The sequence below is a fragment of the Taeniopygia guttata genome, chromosome 20 (assembly GCF_048771995.1).
Source record: "Taeniopygia guttata chromosome 20, bTaeGut7.mat, whole genome shotgun sequence".
Lineage (NCBI taxonomy): Eukaryota > Metazoa > Chordata > Aves > Passeriformes > Estrildidae > Taeniopygia > Taeniopygia guttata.
This window is the reverse complement of record NC_133045.1, coordinates 3,372,879-3,387,495: the sequence shown is the minus strand read 5'-3', so window position 1 is coordinate 3,387,495 and position 14,617 is coordinate 3,372,879. Positions and strand designations below refer to the sequence as shown.

General features: G+C 48.8%; 1 protein-coding gene across 1 annotated transcript in view; it reads left to right on the top strand.

Moving 5' to 3' along the window:
• TOX2 (TOX high mobility group box family member 2) overlaps positions 1 to 14,617 on the top strand; it is a 158,874-nt gene that overhangs the window by 79,285 nt on the left and 64,972 nt on the right. Inside the window, exon 3 of the mRNA XM_030288549.4 lies at positions 12,648 to 12,893. Coding sequence (XP_030144409.1) covers positions 12,648 to 12,893 — 246 coding nt within the window. The remainder of the gene's footprint in view (positions 1 to 12,647; positions 12,894 to 14,617) is intronic.

The window sequence follows — 14,617 nt, the reverse complement described above, 5'->3', positions numbered from 1 at the left end:
ACACTGTGAAGAAAAGGGTACCAAGAGCTGTTACAGGACTGGGACCATGGGCAGGACCAACATCCCCAGTGCTCTGGAGCTCCCACACTAAAAACAGAGCCTGAGGTTAAGGACTTTGGCTCTGTGTGGGAAGAGGGAGCAAAGTAAGGGGTAGTGTGGGGCATTTAGGAGAAAACTGTAATTGTCCCTTTAGCTCCAGCGTGGGATCCTCAGCATTGGTGAGGTGCTCTTGGTGGTGTCTCTGTGCCTTGCCCACACCACTTCTGGTGCGCTCTGGGTGGTGAGGGCCATGCAGGGCTTCTTTGGAAAATGTCTCTCTGCTGATGAGAGAAAAAACCCTAACAGGGTGTATTTGAGGGAAAAAAGTCTGGGTTGCAGATGGGTTGTGTTGCCATTGTGGCTTTGCTGAGGGACCTTGCTGCAGCCCACAACGCCCCAGAGCAAGGGACGGCTGTGAATGCCACATGCCACACGTAGGACATGCCTTTTGAGATGAAACTCTGGAAAATGTGGTGCAAAAAAATCATCCATGTGAAGTGTGGCACAAAGGATTTGTTTAATCCCTTAACTCCACTCCTTCAGTTTTGAGCACAAGGGAAATACTCTAAGACAAAATCTGAACGAGAGCAAGCGTGCTACAGAGTGTAGTTTCCTTCCTGCTCTGCGTCCTTCTGGCTCAGCTGAAGCCAGGTTGAATTAATTTCTTAGAGTGCTTTTTGCTAATTCTTCCTTTCCTGTGCCTGTTTTTGGGCTGCCTTATCTCCTGACCTGCTTACAGTGCATTATACACCATTGTGTAACACACCCTGGGCTCAGAACCCTCCACCAAATCCATCCAGCCCAACAATGGATTACTGTGAGTGCACTGAGCTCATTATGCAAGTTCAGTATGCCATGAGACAAAATAGCCAATTATGTAAAACCTGTACTCAAATAATTCCCTGAAATGCGTGATGTTCTTGAGCAGAATATGATATTCCTTGTAGTCACTTCAAGGAGAGATCCTAGGAAAGAAAAGAAATGGCTTTATATTTGTCTGGCCTAGTCAGTCTAATTTTAGATCCCATTGGCTGCTGTCTCACTGGATGTACAGCGCCTTTAATACATTTTAAAACCAGGCAAAAATCATTATAAACAATTTTAAGGAGGCTGATTGTGAGGCAGATGACAGAGGCTGCTCTTTGCCAAGGTGGAGCAGAGCTTGCACATCCCCTGGCTTTGCCTGGAGCGCTGCCACGTTTGCTCTGAGAGTCTGGGGAAGAACAGCCAGGGAAGCAGGCAGTGAAAGGAACAGCTCCCTCCTCAGCGTGGGGAGGGAAGGGAAAATAGGTGAGGTGAGGTGAGCCAATGCTCTGGGTCATGCAGGAGCAACTGTGCATCAAACGTGCCCCCCAGCCCAGCCCTGCACGTGGAGTATAACAAAGGGTTTGCAGAGCCCTGGTTATCGCTGATGTTCGTGTAAACCAACACTGAGTTCTTCTGAAAATGCTGTCAGCAGGAATTGAGCCTTAATATCCCATCTGGACAGGGCTTGGAGCAATCTGGGGTACTGGGAGCAGAGCTGGGCGAGCATCCAGGTCTCTCCAGCCCAAACCACTCGGTGATTCCACGACCTGCGTGCCCAGGAGTGCAGGTCCCTGTGCAAGGAGGTGGCACCTGGTGGCATGAGAAGGTGGCTCTGGAGGAGCAGCTGTCCCAGCAGGCTCATGTAGAGCTGCTGGCAGGCTCTTGCCCTGCCCTCTCCTGTGAGGCATTCTGCCTTGCCATGAAAAGCAAGAAAGGCTGAGATGTGTGATTACATTTTTCTTCCTCTTTATTCCTGGGGGTATCTACTTCCAAAACTCATTTTTGTCTGTGTCACCAGGGAATTAGGGGTCTGTCTGCCTCTCTTTGCTCAGGAGGATAAACACAGCACTCCTAATCCTTTCTGCACCCCTGCCTGCTGCACTGCTGCCCCTTCCATCTATATCTGCCTTTATGGAAACCGTAACCTTTGCTTGAACCAGAGATTTTCCTGCACAGGAGCCCTTTGGGATCTGAGTGGGCTTTCCTGGATACATTTTTAATAAACACAATAATTTGACTGCAAACCCATTACCTATCCCTTGTTTGTTCTATGGGATAGTCATTTCCATGCCTGCAAAAGCCACTAACTCACAGGGCAATCAAAGAAGGAATGACAACCAGGATAAAATTGGTCTGTGTTGTGATAAACCCGTCCATCTTCACGTCGTGCTTGGAGCTTTATGTACTGCCTATAAATAATGGCCTCAAAAAGATATTAAATCTTTAGAAAAAATCAAGCCTAATTGTAACTATATTTTTGTTTTCCATTTTGGTTTATGTACAGTATATGACTTCTGCAGAGACATTTTTATTCCAGGAAAATGACAGGCCAACAAGAAGCCATAATTGCACTGATTTTTAGAAGTGCCTGCATTACTACAGATCTGATGTACTGCAAGACATGAATCAGAAAAATTCTATTAAAAAATCTCCTGAATGGCTGACACAGGAGTATTATCCATGATGATTAATTTGACTTGGTCATTATGAACACAGACAAGTCTGACAAAATTGCATTTCATTCCCCACTGAATTCATAAAATCACTATACACATAATAAGAAGTTATAGTTCCCTGCTATCCACTATTCTTGACAGGATTCCAGTTCTGGATAAGATACTGATTTAAAAAAAAAATAGAGACAGAGAGAGAGAGTTGTGAGCCTTTTTAAAAGCCTACAATAAGGCTGATTTCTTTTGCTTTAAATTGTTCACAGAACTCCATTATTTTTAGCTTTTTTTTTTTTTTTTTTTTTTTTTGGTGAAGTGGTGATGCAGGTCAAGAGCAGCTTGGACAATATCAAACCTGACTGTGAGCTTGTGGTGCCATGGGAGGGGATGCAGCAGAATGGCCAGGGATTTTCTGTCCTTCAGATAATTCTAAATAATCGCTACCTTATTCTTCATTTCCCACCCACACCACGAGTTGTGTCAGGTTGAGGCTAGAGGGTCCTGACAATGTTGTTTCTGTCCTTAGTATCATGTAAAATAATCCCCCAAAATGCAGAATTTGATGCAAGCCTCCATTTTTTTTTTTTTAAATTTTGGTGTGAACAGAGATTTTCTGCTCCCTGTGGATATTATTCCCTCCACAGCCCCTTCCTGCTGAGCACCACACCAGAGCCTCCCCTTTGCCACTGTGGCAACTTCCCCAGGACATCCAAGGTGATTAGGACAAGCAAAGATGTTCAGGACCCTCTGTGGACAAATGGTTTTATGAAATACAAATTTTAGTAAAATGTGTAGAAGAGAGACCTTTCTGAGCTGTCAGATTTGGTTGAAACCATCCAGGCTTTGGGAAGAGCTGTGGCTCCAGGACTGCATGGGATCTACAGGAGATGGGAGAAGGTCAACTCATGTAAAGTTTAAAGGTCTAAATATCCTACTGATTCGAAGGTGAAAGAAGAGCTGGGATTGAGCTGGGAATGGGTTTGTGCTGCAGTTGCAGTGTAGACTCTGCATCAGAGCAATGCCCACGGAGTGGGGAGGTGGGGATTTGATCTTTGGGACAGCCAGCACTTGCTTGGGGTTTTTGGAGAGAATAATCTTTCCTTGGGAATAGGCTGGGAGAGCTGGGGGTGCTCACCTGGAGAAGAGAAGGCTCCAGGGAGAGCTCAGAGCCCTTCCAGGGCCTGAAGGGGCTCCAGGATAGCTGGAGAGGGACAAGGGATGGAGTGACAGGACACAGAGAATGGCTCCCACGGCCAGAGGGCAGGGCTGGATGGGATTTTGGAAAGGAATTGTTCCCTGTGAGGGTGGGCAGGCCCTGGCACAGGTGCCCAGAGCAGCTGTGGCTGCCCCTGGATCCCTGGCAGTGTCTAAGGCCAGGCTGGACAGGGCTTGGAGCAACCTGGGATAGTGGAAAATGTCTCTGCCCATGACAGGGGGTTTTGAAAAAGATGATCTTTAAGGTCCTTTCCAACCCAAACCATTCAGTGTTTCTATGATTTTAAGGCCCCCTGTACTCTGGATATGGAAGAGGAGCACACACAGAGGGATGAAGAGCCCACTTTCCCACAGGTTCCCTGCTGCTCTGATGTGCCCCCAGCCTCTTGCTGAATATTGTGCAGACACTTCCAGGGCACATTTCTGTTCAGGCAAGAACTCATTTTCCCTTTTCAACAGCATTCCCCTAGTAAAAAACCTGAGCATGTGAAAATTAATGTAGCAGGGGCTGGGAACATTTCAAAGACAATTTGGAGATTGTATGTGACTGTTAATAAATACTTCTTCCCAGTATTTATCCACCTTTCCCCTCATAATTCATTGACCCTGGTATTCACATAGATCTCCATGTGTGAGGATGAGGTAAATCAATTTCCATTCCTAAAACCCAGAGCTGCTGACACAGAAAATCAGCACTGCTTCACTTCTTGGCACGGGGCTTTGGGAGCACAGGTGTGAACAGGAACCCTCTGCCATCCCTGCCTGCAGAAGGGGTGATGGAAGGGGCAAGCCCCCTGCCCACCCCACAGCAAGAACCCATCCACTCCCATGCTGGCCCCAGAGCTTTTCTGTGGAGTTTGCAGTGTCCCAAGTCATTTCCACATTCTCCTGCCACCTCGACTGACATTTCTGTCCCTGTGGCTTCAGTGCCACGAGATGAGCAGAAAACCCATATGGTTTCTGTGCTGGAGAAATGTATCAAAATCCCCTTCTGCCTGTGTGAGTAATGGGTGTAGTGGGAGAGGAGACCAAAGGCTTTTGAGGAAATACGGGCAGCTGATCCTCAGGAAGCTTCGATTTTACCTTTTTCCTTGTCTTTGGACTCTTTCTGTAGTTCAAGGCGTTCTCTCAGCCTGGTGATCCTTGCAGGTGCTGTGACCAGTGGCATGTGGCGAATCTTTGAGACGCTGTAGGGAATAAGGAATGTGTCTGTATGGCAAATCCATCCGTGTGCCTCTCTGTCTCCTGACGCCATCTGACACATCATCCAGCTTTGGATAAATCAAAATACCCCCAAAACCACCTGGCTGCTTCCTTCATCTGCAGCTCCTTCCCTGTGTGGTGCTGGTGGGAGAGTGCTCTCCCTGGGTCCTGCTGGGATTGGGTTGGGGGGATTGCCATCACAGCTTGTGGGATGGTGTGGGCACCCCATAACCTCTGTGTGTTCCTTGTGCACATCAGGAGCCCAAGCTGTAGCACCTCTCAGCCTCACAAATATCAATGTTTTCCTCACTTTGCAGACTTGCCAGGCTGGTTTGGGTCTCTTTAGACCCATCTCATCTCTAAAGTGTCAGGAGTGTCACTGAGCTTTTGCATTAGCTTCAGAAAAAACCCAGTTAGATGAGGGATGGCACAGAGTCCATGGTGGTTTGTGTCATCTGGATAGATTGCAGCAGCCTCCCTATTTCCTTGTACCTTCCCAAGAACAAATGTTCTCTCTCAGGCTCACATTTACTGTTGAATGCTTTTTGACAGGGCAAATATTTACCTGCAATAATACTACAAATCTTTATCCTCGCTGTGAAGAACATTTCTCTGAATCAGTGCTTGGCTGCAACTCCTGGATCCTCACGGATAATCACACAGAACATGACTCAGTGGAGAATTGGGGTCACTGGACATTTGCCACGCTGCCAAGGAGGAGAATGATTTCCCAGGTCCCTGGTCAAGCCATGTCCTGTGTGATTTATACCAACATGCAGTGCAGAGATGGTGCTGCCTGGCTGTGGAGGGTTTTGTAAAGGAGGACAGTGCTTTCCTGCCCTTCCAAGAGGGGAAAGGCAGGAGGAAGACCAAGACATCATTTATAGACATGCTCAGCACTTGTCCCTCCTCCTGAGTCACCTGCATGAGGATCTGCAGTGTCTTGTAGAACATGGCTTTGGCTGGGTCACAGCTGGTCCCTAAGAGCTCTGTGACATTCAGACATCTGGAAGAACCTTGGTCCATCTCCTCCTTGCTCAGTGCTGGGAATGCTCCCCCAGGCTCAGGGGGTTCTGTTATGGGATGGCTGGTGGGAGCTTGCTGGGGCTTGGCTTCATTTGCAGTCCAAGAGGAGATGCAGCACAGGAGCAAAAGGTGAAGCAGCAGCAACATCAGGGGTGGTTTTGGCCATGGCAGAGGGTGAGCAGGGTCACTGTGCCCATCAGGCCATAACCCCCAGATGTGCTCTGTGTTTGCAGCAGAGGAGCAACCTGCCATGGACAGACACGTCCCCAGAGCTGCCTCCCACCTGAGAGCACTCTCCTGCAGGTCCTGGGTGTCGGGGATGCCTCCTGTCCATCTCTGCCACCCTCTCCTGAAAAGCATCAGGGAATAGAGCAAGTCTGGGAGATCTTGGCACCTCGTCCCTGTGCTGGGGAGCAGTGCTGGCAGGAGACCACACTGGGGTGTCTCCAAGACCTGCAGGTGCTTTGGCAGCTCAGCAGTGGGGCCTGGCTGTGCAGGCCAGCCCCTGCTCTTGAAAGGGGTTCAGGAATTCTGCCTTTCCTCACAAATAATTCCAAATATCATGTTCCCAGCCCTGTGCTGGGAGCTGGGAGGGAGCAGCCAGTTCTGATTCCTCTTGGTCCTGGACATGGCCTGAGTGTCATCTTGCCAGGAACCAGAGCTTCTCTCCCCAGTACAATCCCCCCACATCACCTCCCCTCCAGTCCTCCGTCTTCTGACCCTGAATCTGCTGTTGGGTGGTGTCGGAATCCGTGGTATTGATGATTCCGAGATTGTAGAAAGTCTCTGTCTTTCTGCCCCCCTGCCAAAGCAGAAGCCATAATTGGTCTGTGCTGGTTTCAAGGTTGTTTATTCTGTTTATCTCTAACATGTTCTGCTGCCCTGCCGCAGCTCTGTCCTGCAGGGCAGCGTGTGGGGCTCTGCCCTCAGTGGGATGGTACAAACATTAAATACCACAAACTACCTGTGCTGGATTTACAATAACGTGCCAATATCTGTCACCTACGTTGGACAGTGTGTCCCCAGCCTGAACCAACAGAAAAATGCCAACACCACAGTGAAACATGGAGGGTATGAAGAAGGAGAAAAAGGACAAGACACACCCAATTCCTCCATCTTGTCCCCTCTGAACCCCTAATCTAGAAACCTAAAATTTTACTTTTGCACCCATGCCACACTTAATTATGACTTATATCAAACCCTCAGAGCTTGTAATTCATCCTGTAAGATTGAAAACTCTTCCATGGACAGAGATCACAGACAGTGTCTCTGGGGGCTCTGTCCAGGGGAGTTCCTGACCCCTGCCAGGGTCCCAGGCCTGCCAGGGCAGCCAGAGGGAAGCCCTGGATTCTCACAGGATGGAGATGGTGCAGGGACCCCTGCTCAGACTTGGATTTCAAGATGGAAAAAGTGTTTTAAAATACAATTTTGCTGCTGTTGGAGGTTGGTTGTACCTGGTGTGATGCCATCCCGTGCAAGCATTGGGCAGAACCAGGTTTGTGATGTGCTGAGGGCCTGGCACAGGTGCCCAGAGCAGCTGTGGCTGCCCCTGGATCCCTGGCAGTGCCCAAAGCCAGGTTGGATGGGCCTGGAGCAACCTGAGATGGTGGAAGGTGTCCCTGCCATGGCAGGAGGTTTGGAATGAGATGATCCTTCAGATCTTTTCCCAGACTATTTTATGATTCTGCGATAACCCTGGGGCCATGCCTAGGGCAGTTTGATCCCATACAACCCCTACAGCTGGTGCACAGGGATAGCTGTGGGGCTGAGGGCAAGGGGGGCACTCAGAGGAGGGGCACTGTCCCCTCTGTGACAGGGCCTGGCTCCATCCTGTGTCCCCAGCCCACTGCAGGGCTTCCCTGCTCCAAGCACCACCCAGCATCTGCCCGGCAGCACCAGCCACGAGAGGGTTTGCAAGAGGCTTGTTGTTTCAGCTGATTTCAGTGTTTTAATTTGAAGAGGAATAATGTGTAATCACAACAACTGTCATCTGTTTGACAGTGGAAAATCCTCGATCCTTTTTTTGTGCACAGTAAATGGGCAGCCATTCAGCAGCACGAGCTGCTCCACGCTCGGAGTCCTGGTGGGATGAATGGCTTCAGACCAGCCCGCTAATCTAATTTGTAATGTATCCTTAGAACGTATAATTGGCTGTTTAATTTCATTCAAATTAACATAAGAATAGGAAATATAATCTGCCACAGAGCCCACATGGTGGTGGAGAGGAGCTGGGTGTTGCTGCAGAGGAGCTGAGGGGACGGCTCTGTGCACACCCTGTGAGACCACTCCTTGTGGGGACCGAGGTGTCACTGTGGACACGTCAACATGAGCTGTGTGTGACAGTAAATCACACAATAAATCATCCTTTTCCCAGCCTTCTGAGTGTCTGTGTGCCTCATCTGCCTTCCTTATCTCTCTGACCATCTATTTCCAGCACGAGAGGGAGTGAGGGCAGCCTGCTCTGGGAAGCTCGGTAGCGACAGGGTGTGAAAGCTGGCAGGTGCCAGGCTGATTATGTTGATTGGATATTGTCTAATCTGATTTTGATTGTGTACAGCTTTGATTGTAATTTTGATACATCTGCAAAATGCTGTAGCTATTCGGAAAGCTTTGTGATTTAAACAGGTCTATTTTTTTTTTTCTTTTCTCTCTTTTTTTTTTTCCCCCTGGGTTGAATAGAACAGAGGCAGAAACGTGCCTGGGGGTAAGCAGGGTGCTGGGGCTTTGGCACCCTACACAAAACCACCTCAAAGCCCTTGGGTGAGCTGCTCTGCAGCAACACAGGGGACTCAGAGTTTTGAAGAGAGCTTTAGGAAACTTTGAGTGGGTTTTACATAATTTAGTTAAGTACAGCAAAGCCACTTGCTTATATACCTGATACCAAAATAAACCAGTTGGAGGAACAAGTTTGCTGTGCGATGATTTATTCAAATCCCTTTCTGTAAAGCATGAAGAGAAATCTTCTTAAATAACTGGGAAAGAATCAGTGTACTTCGAGGAGCATAGCCCAAATGGAAACCTCGCTACGAGACGTATTAAATGGGATCTCTCTGTCTGCTGTGAGTACATCCCCTCAGCCCACTGCCTTCCCTGTATCACAACAATGACAGACAGAAGCTGCCTGGAAAAAGAGCTGGGCTCGAATTTCCCCTGAACAGCAACAGTGGGTACAGGGCTGTCAGGGCCCAGGCTCTCTCCTGCGTTTCTGTCATGCTCCTGTTTCCCTACAGCCAGGGGGAATCTCAGGCAAACGTAAAGGTTTGGGTCAGATATGCAGAACCTGCTCTTGAATCACAGAATCATCAAATGGTTTAGGTTGGAAGGGACCTTGAGGCTCATCTCCTTGCCATTCCCTGCCATGGGCACCATCCCAGGTAGATCCAAGCCTTGTCCAGCCTGGCCTTGGATACTTCCAGGGATCCAGGGGCAGCCACAGCTGCTCTGGGCACCTGTGCCAGGGCTTCTGCACCCTCACAGGGAAGGATTTCTTCCCAATATCCCATCTAACCCTGCCCTCTTTCAGTGTGAAGCCACTTCCCCTCTTCCCATCCCTCCAGCTCTTGGAGCTCCTTTAGGCACTGGAAGGGGCTCTAAGCTCTCCTGGAGCCTTATCCAGGCTGAAAACCCCAGCTCTCCCAGCCTGGCTCCAGAGCAGAGAGGCTCCAGCCCTTGGAGCATCTCTGTGGCCTCCTCTGGAGCTCCAGCAGTTCCGTGTCCTTCTCCCGTGTGAGCCAGATTCAGTCAAAGAGAGAAACAGGGGATTTCTAACCAGGCAGAAGCCTGAGAAACTGTTGAGAATAATGTAAATAAGGTTATTTATCTCTCTTGTTGTTCACATTTTTTATAGTTAGGCTTTGCTACTGTACGTCATTCACTGCACACCAATGGTGTGAGATGTTTTCACTTCAGGAGCAATAGAACTGGCCTGGATGAAGCTCTCTATAAAGAGGGATGCATTTTGAAATAAATCAGAGTTCTATTCTCTCATCTTGTGACTCAGAGTCTCTTCATTGCTGTCCTGCCTCAAGTCCCCGGAGCTGCAGGCGCCCCGCAGGCAGGGTGAGCAGAGAGGCAGGGTGAGCAGAGAGGCAGGGTCCCCTCGCTGCCCTGCTGCCCACGAGTGGGGTGAGCCTGGCACACGGGGGGTTCTGGCCAGGGCACAGGGCTGGTTCCTGTCCAACCTTTCCTCCACCAGAATCCCCAAGTCCTTCTCTCACGGGGCAGTTCTCAATATTGACCTCTCCTGCTCTGTACTCCTGCCTGGATCACCCCGGCACAGGAGCACCTTCTTGACCTTGGGCTTGTTGAACCTCATTAAGTTCTGTGGCCACACTTGTCCATGTCCCCCTGGATGACATCCTGTCCTGCTTTTTTTGTTCCTTTCTGCAGTGGGGTGAGGGAAGGTGAGAGGTGTGGGCTCAGCTTAGCAGAGGATGAGCCTCTTCCAGTCCCAGCTGTGGGGTGAGGCAGGAGTTCCCCCCTGCTCTGACACCCCACAGAGCCCTGGTTCTCCCTGGCAGTGCCCTTTCACCAGTCCACAGATCCCTCCTTGCTCCCTGCTGCCTCTCCCGCTGACTTCTGTACTCCAGTTAAACACAGGTTTTATTTTATTTTATTAAGGACTTTGTCCCCACAGTCTGTGGTGATGAAGAGCACGAATCCAGGGGTGAGCTCTGGGACAAAGGATTATTAAAGCCTACAGTGCTTAACTGGTTTTTTTAACATCTGGGGTTTTGCTCTTAAATGAAGTATTAAGTCCAAATCCAACCATGAAACTAGGTGATCTGGGAAATTTAGCTTTAGCATGTGTGTAATGCTATAGCTAATCAGAATTTCATATGCTATAATAACATGTGAAACAGTAGATGTTTAGAATAAGCCTCCTCTGACAGCAACTCATTATATTCTGCGCTGGTAATTAATAATTTTGGATAGATTCAAATATTACGAAGAAAAAATGGTTTTGTCTGAAGTGAAAATGATTGCACAGGTGCGACAACATATTTTTATATAAATGGGAACGCTTAGAAGTAAACAAGCCATGAGAAAACATGGGGAGCAGACTGAGTTCTAACATCTCTGCATGTTTGTGTCACCTCGAGGGAGTGTAAGTAGGGAGGTGAGGGAATGCTTTTCCAGATGAAATTTGGGAGGGAATATAATGAAGAATAAATCTCCATGTGTAGTGGAGTCATGCAGGCTTTCTTTAAAGGGTTTTTAAAGAATGATGGCTGTGTTTCCAAATCCCCCTTCCTGGTTGTAGCTTCTGTGCTGGTGTTTTTGAGGATTCTGAGGGAGTTAAGATGAGAGAGAATGGCTTTAACCTGACTGAGGGCAGGATTAGATTAAATATTGGGGGAAAATGCTTTAGTGTGAGGGTGGGCAGGCCCTGGCACAGGGTGCCCAGAGCAGCTGTGGCTGCCCCTGGATCCCTGGAAGTGTCCAAGGCCAGGTTGGACAGGGCTTGGAGCAACCTGGGACAGTGGAAAATGTCCCTGCCCACGACAGGGGGTGGGACTGCATGGACTTTAACATTCCTTGTGACCCAAACTTCCATAATTCTGTGAATTTTGATCCCAAGTAATTGTTATTTCTACAGCTCTAATTCTAACAAAAGCTCTTAAAAACACCAGCTGTAGGTTGAGAGCTGAGCTGGGTGCCCAGAGAGAGACTTTGACCTAGGTAGGCAGCAGCTGGTCAGGAGGCAGCCGTGCCCTTCCATGGCTGTGGTCCAGGTCTGGGAGCTCCTGCTGGGGTTTTTGGGACTCAGAGATGAGCAGGGATGCAGTGAGGGAGTGGGGAGCAAGGGGATGCCTCAGGGGACTCCGTGGTGTGTTCCTGATGGATGGTGCAGTGCTGCCACACTCACACCCTGCCTCCTATCTCATTACAACCTGGTGTGCAGGACTGGAGGTGCCTTTTTATCCAAACCCATTTCCACTGGAATCTGTATTTCTTAGAGAAATAGTCATTTTTATTTGCCGAAGCAGCAAGGCGGTGATGATTTGCAGAATAAGGAATGTACAATTAAAATTTGTAAAGCAGGTATGTTTTATTCCAGCTGGGACAGGTGGGGAATATTTCCACCAAAGACATGGGGGGTATTTCCACCAAAGATCTGTGTGCCTGGTGAGACAGATTTCAGGTTTAAATACACATTGATCCCCCAAGCCCACACCTCCCTGCCTGCCCATTCCCTGCCCAGAGGCTTTGGTGGTGCCACACCTTCTGGTGGGTGGGTGTCTTTGATGAAGTAACATCATCTTCCTCGATGCTCTCTGCTTGACCCTTTCTTCTGGGCAGGTGCAGTGGAAGTTTGGCTTTCTCCCAGGTCAGTTTGTGCTGGCCAAAACCAGGAGCCTGGTTCTTGCTGGCTCCTTAAGCAAAAGGTTCTGCTTTATGGGTTTCAACAATACCCAAGTCTTGCTTTACTGAGTTTTCTTATCTTTACGGCCTTTACCTAGCAACTAAATTCTTATGTGTTCTTTTACAAGTTGTCTCTACCTAGCAAGTTACATTCACGTTACAAACTGTGTTCTGCACTTTTGCAAATTTGTTAAATATATCTCTGTTATTTCAATATATTTCTGTTTTCCTCCACCTGCCTAAGTGCATGATATGCTTCTAAAATTCTCAATTTTCCTACAAACCAGTGACACGTTGCACAATGTCTCTTTGGTGTTTCAGACGTACAACAGTCAGAACGAGAACAACGAGGACTACGAGATCCCTCCCATAACGCCTCCCAACCTCCCCGACCCGTCCCTCCTGCACTTGGTGGACCATGAAACTGGATACCACTCGCTGTGTCATGGCCTCCCTCCGAACAGCCTGATCCCAGCCTATCCCTACCAGAACATGGACCTGCCGGCCATCATGGTGTCCAACATGCTGAGTCAGGATGGGCACCTCCTCTCCAGCCAGCTGCCCACGGTCAGTGCCTTTCCCTCTCGCTGCCCTTCATCCAAAGCACTCTGTGCTGCCCGTGGGTGAGCTGAGCAGGGCAGGGTGTTGGTGATGGGCTGTCTGCCGTGAGGGGTGGGATGAGCTGGGGTGTGCTGGCAGAGAGTGCTCACCATGCTCATGGTGGCAGTTTCATGCTTCATTCGGTGTCCTCCTGAGCCTCGTTAACTGCCGAAGACCACCTCTAGGTCAGGGGTGGCTCTGTGTGGTGGAAAAGTCTCTCCTCCCACCCGTGCTTCCAAAGAAAGGCTCAGCAGTCTCTGTTGTCCGGTCTCAAGGCAGTTTATTGCAAGTTATCGAAAAGATTTTCTTCTGGGGCTGCTGTGGTTTGCTCACAGCTCAGGCAGAGGCACACACACACCCTGACATCCTCTCTGACCCCCGACTGCTTCTTCTCTCCCCGCCCAGGGCTGTGCTGTCTTTTATATGGTACATTTCGTGTTACATGGGTACAGTTTGTCCCCAATGCCCATTACCTATATTAAATGGTGCTTTTCTACTCTAAACCAACCCGTGAGTGCCAACATCATCAAAAACATGGAGGTAAGGAAGAAGAAAGAGGGAGGACAGGGCAGGCCCAAATCCCTCCATCTTAAAACTTCTGACCCCCATGGACAAAACCAAAACCCCCCTGTACAGCACTCAAAAATTCTTCCCTCTACTTTGTAACTACTTCTACTATAACATCTAAACTTTTGTGACTTCTTGTTCTTCCTGCAAGGTTGGTAAATCATTCCATGGCTCAAACCCAAAATCACAGCTGTTTCCAGCTGCCTGCCAGGGTCTCAAATGCTTCTGACCTGGGCCCGGAACCTCCAAAAATGTCTGAGGGACATTTTGAGTTCCAACAATTAACCACTCAGGATCGGGGCAAAGGGCTTTTCCCCTCTGTGTGTGGAACATTCTCCTGTTGCCTTTTCCCTCAGTTTGGAAATGAAGCTCAAGATAATTTTAGTAAGGAGGTAATATTTTGGGGGTTGGGCTCTTTCTCCAGGAACTGACAGAACCAGAGGACACAGCCTCGAGCTGCACCAAGGGAAATTCAGGTTGGATATTATGAAAAGTTTTTCACAGAAAGAGTGATAAAGTTCTGGAATGGCTGCTGGGGAGGTGGTGGAGTCCCCATCCCTGGGTGTGTTTAACAAAGCCTGGATGTGGCACTGGGTGCCAGGGCTCAGTTGAGGTGTTGGGGCTGGGTTGGACTCGATGATCTTGGAGGTCTCTTCCAACCTGGTCATTCTGTGAATTCTGTGAATGTAAGAGCTCATTTTTATTTGAAGGTTTCAGGGGCAGTTATGAAAAAATGTCCACAAAAGCTCACCCTAACAGGGGTGAGTACATTTTTATAGGTTTTAGGAAATTAGCATGATTGATAAAAAGCACCAATTAGGAGCACAGGTGGTGATGCAATTCCCCCCCAGTCAAGCCCTTTCTCTGGAGTCCCCCCTGGGCACTGGCTGCTCTCTGTCCATGAAATGGATCTCCAAGAGTTGTTCATGGCCTTGGTTCCCAGGAAGAACCAAGACAGCTCTGGGGTCCTGTACCCCTCAGGGCTTGGAGCTCTGGGTTTTGTTCGGTTTTCTGTCTAGGAAAAGGCCATGGAAAATTACTGGGAAAATTAATCACTAATAAAATAGGCTACAGAGCTACAAATACATGTATGAAGAATACAGAGAACATACAAAGGAAAAAAG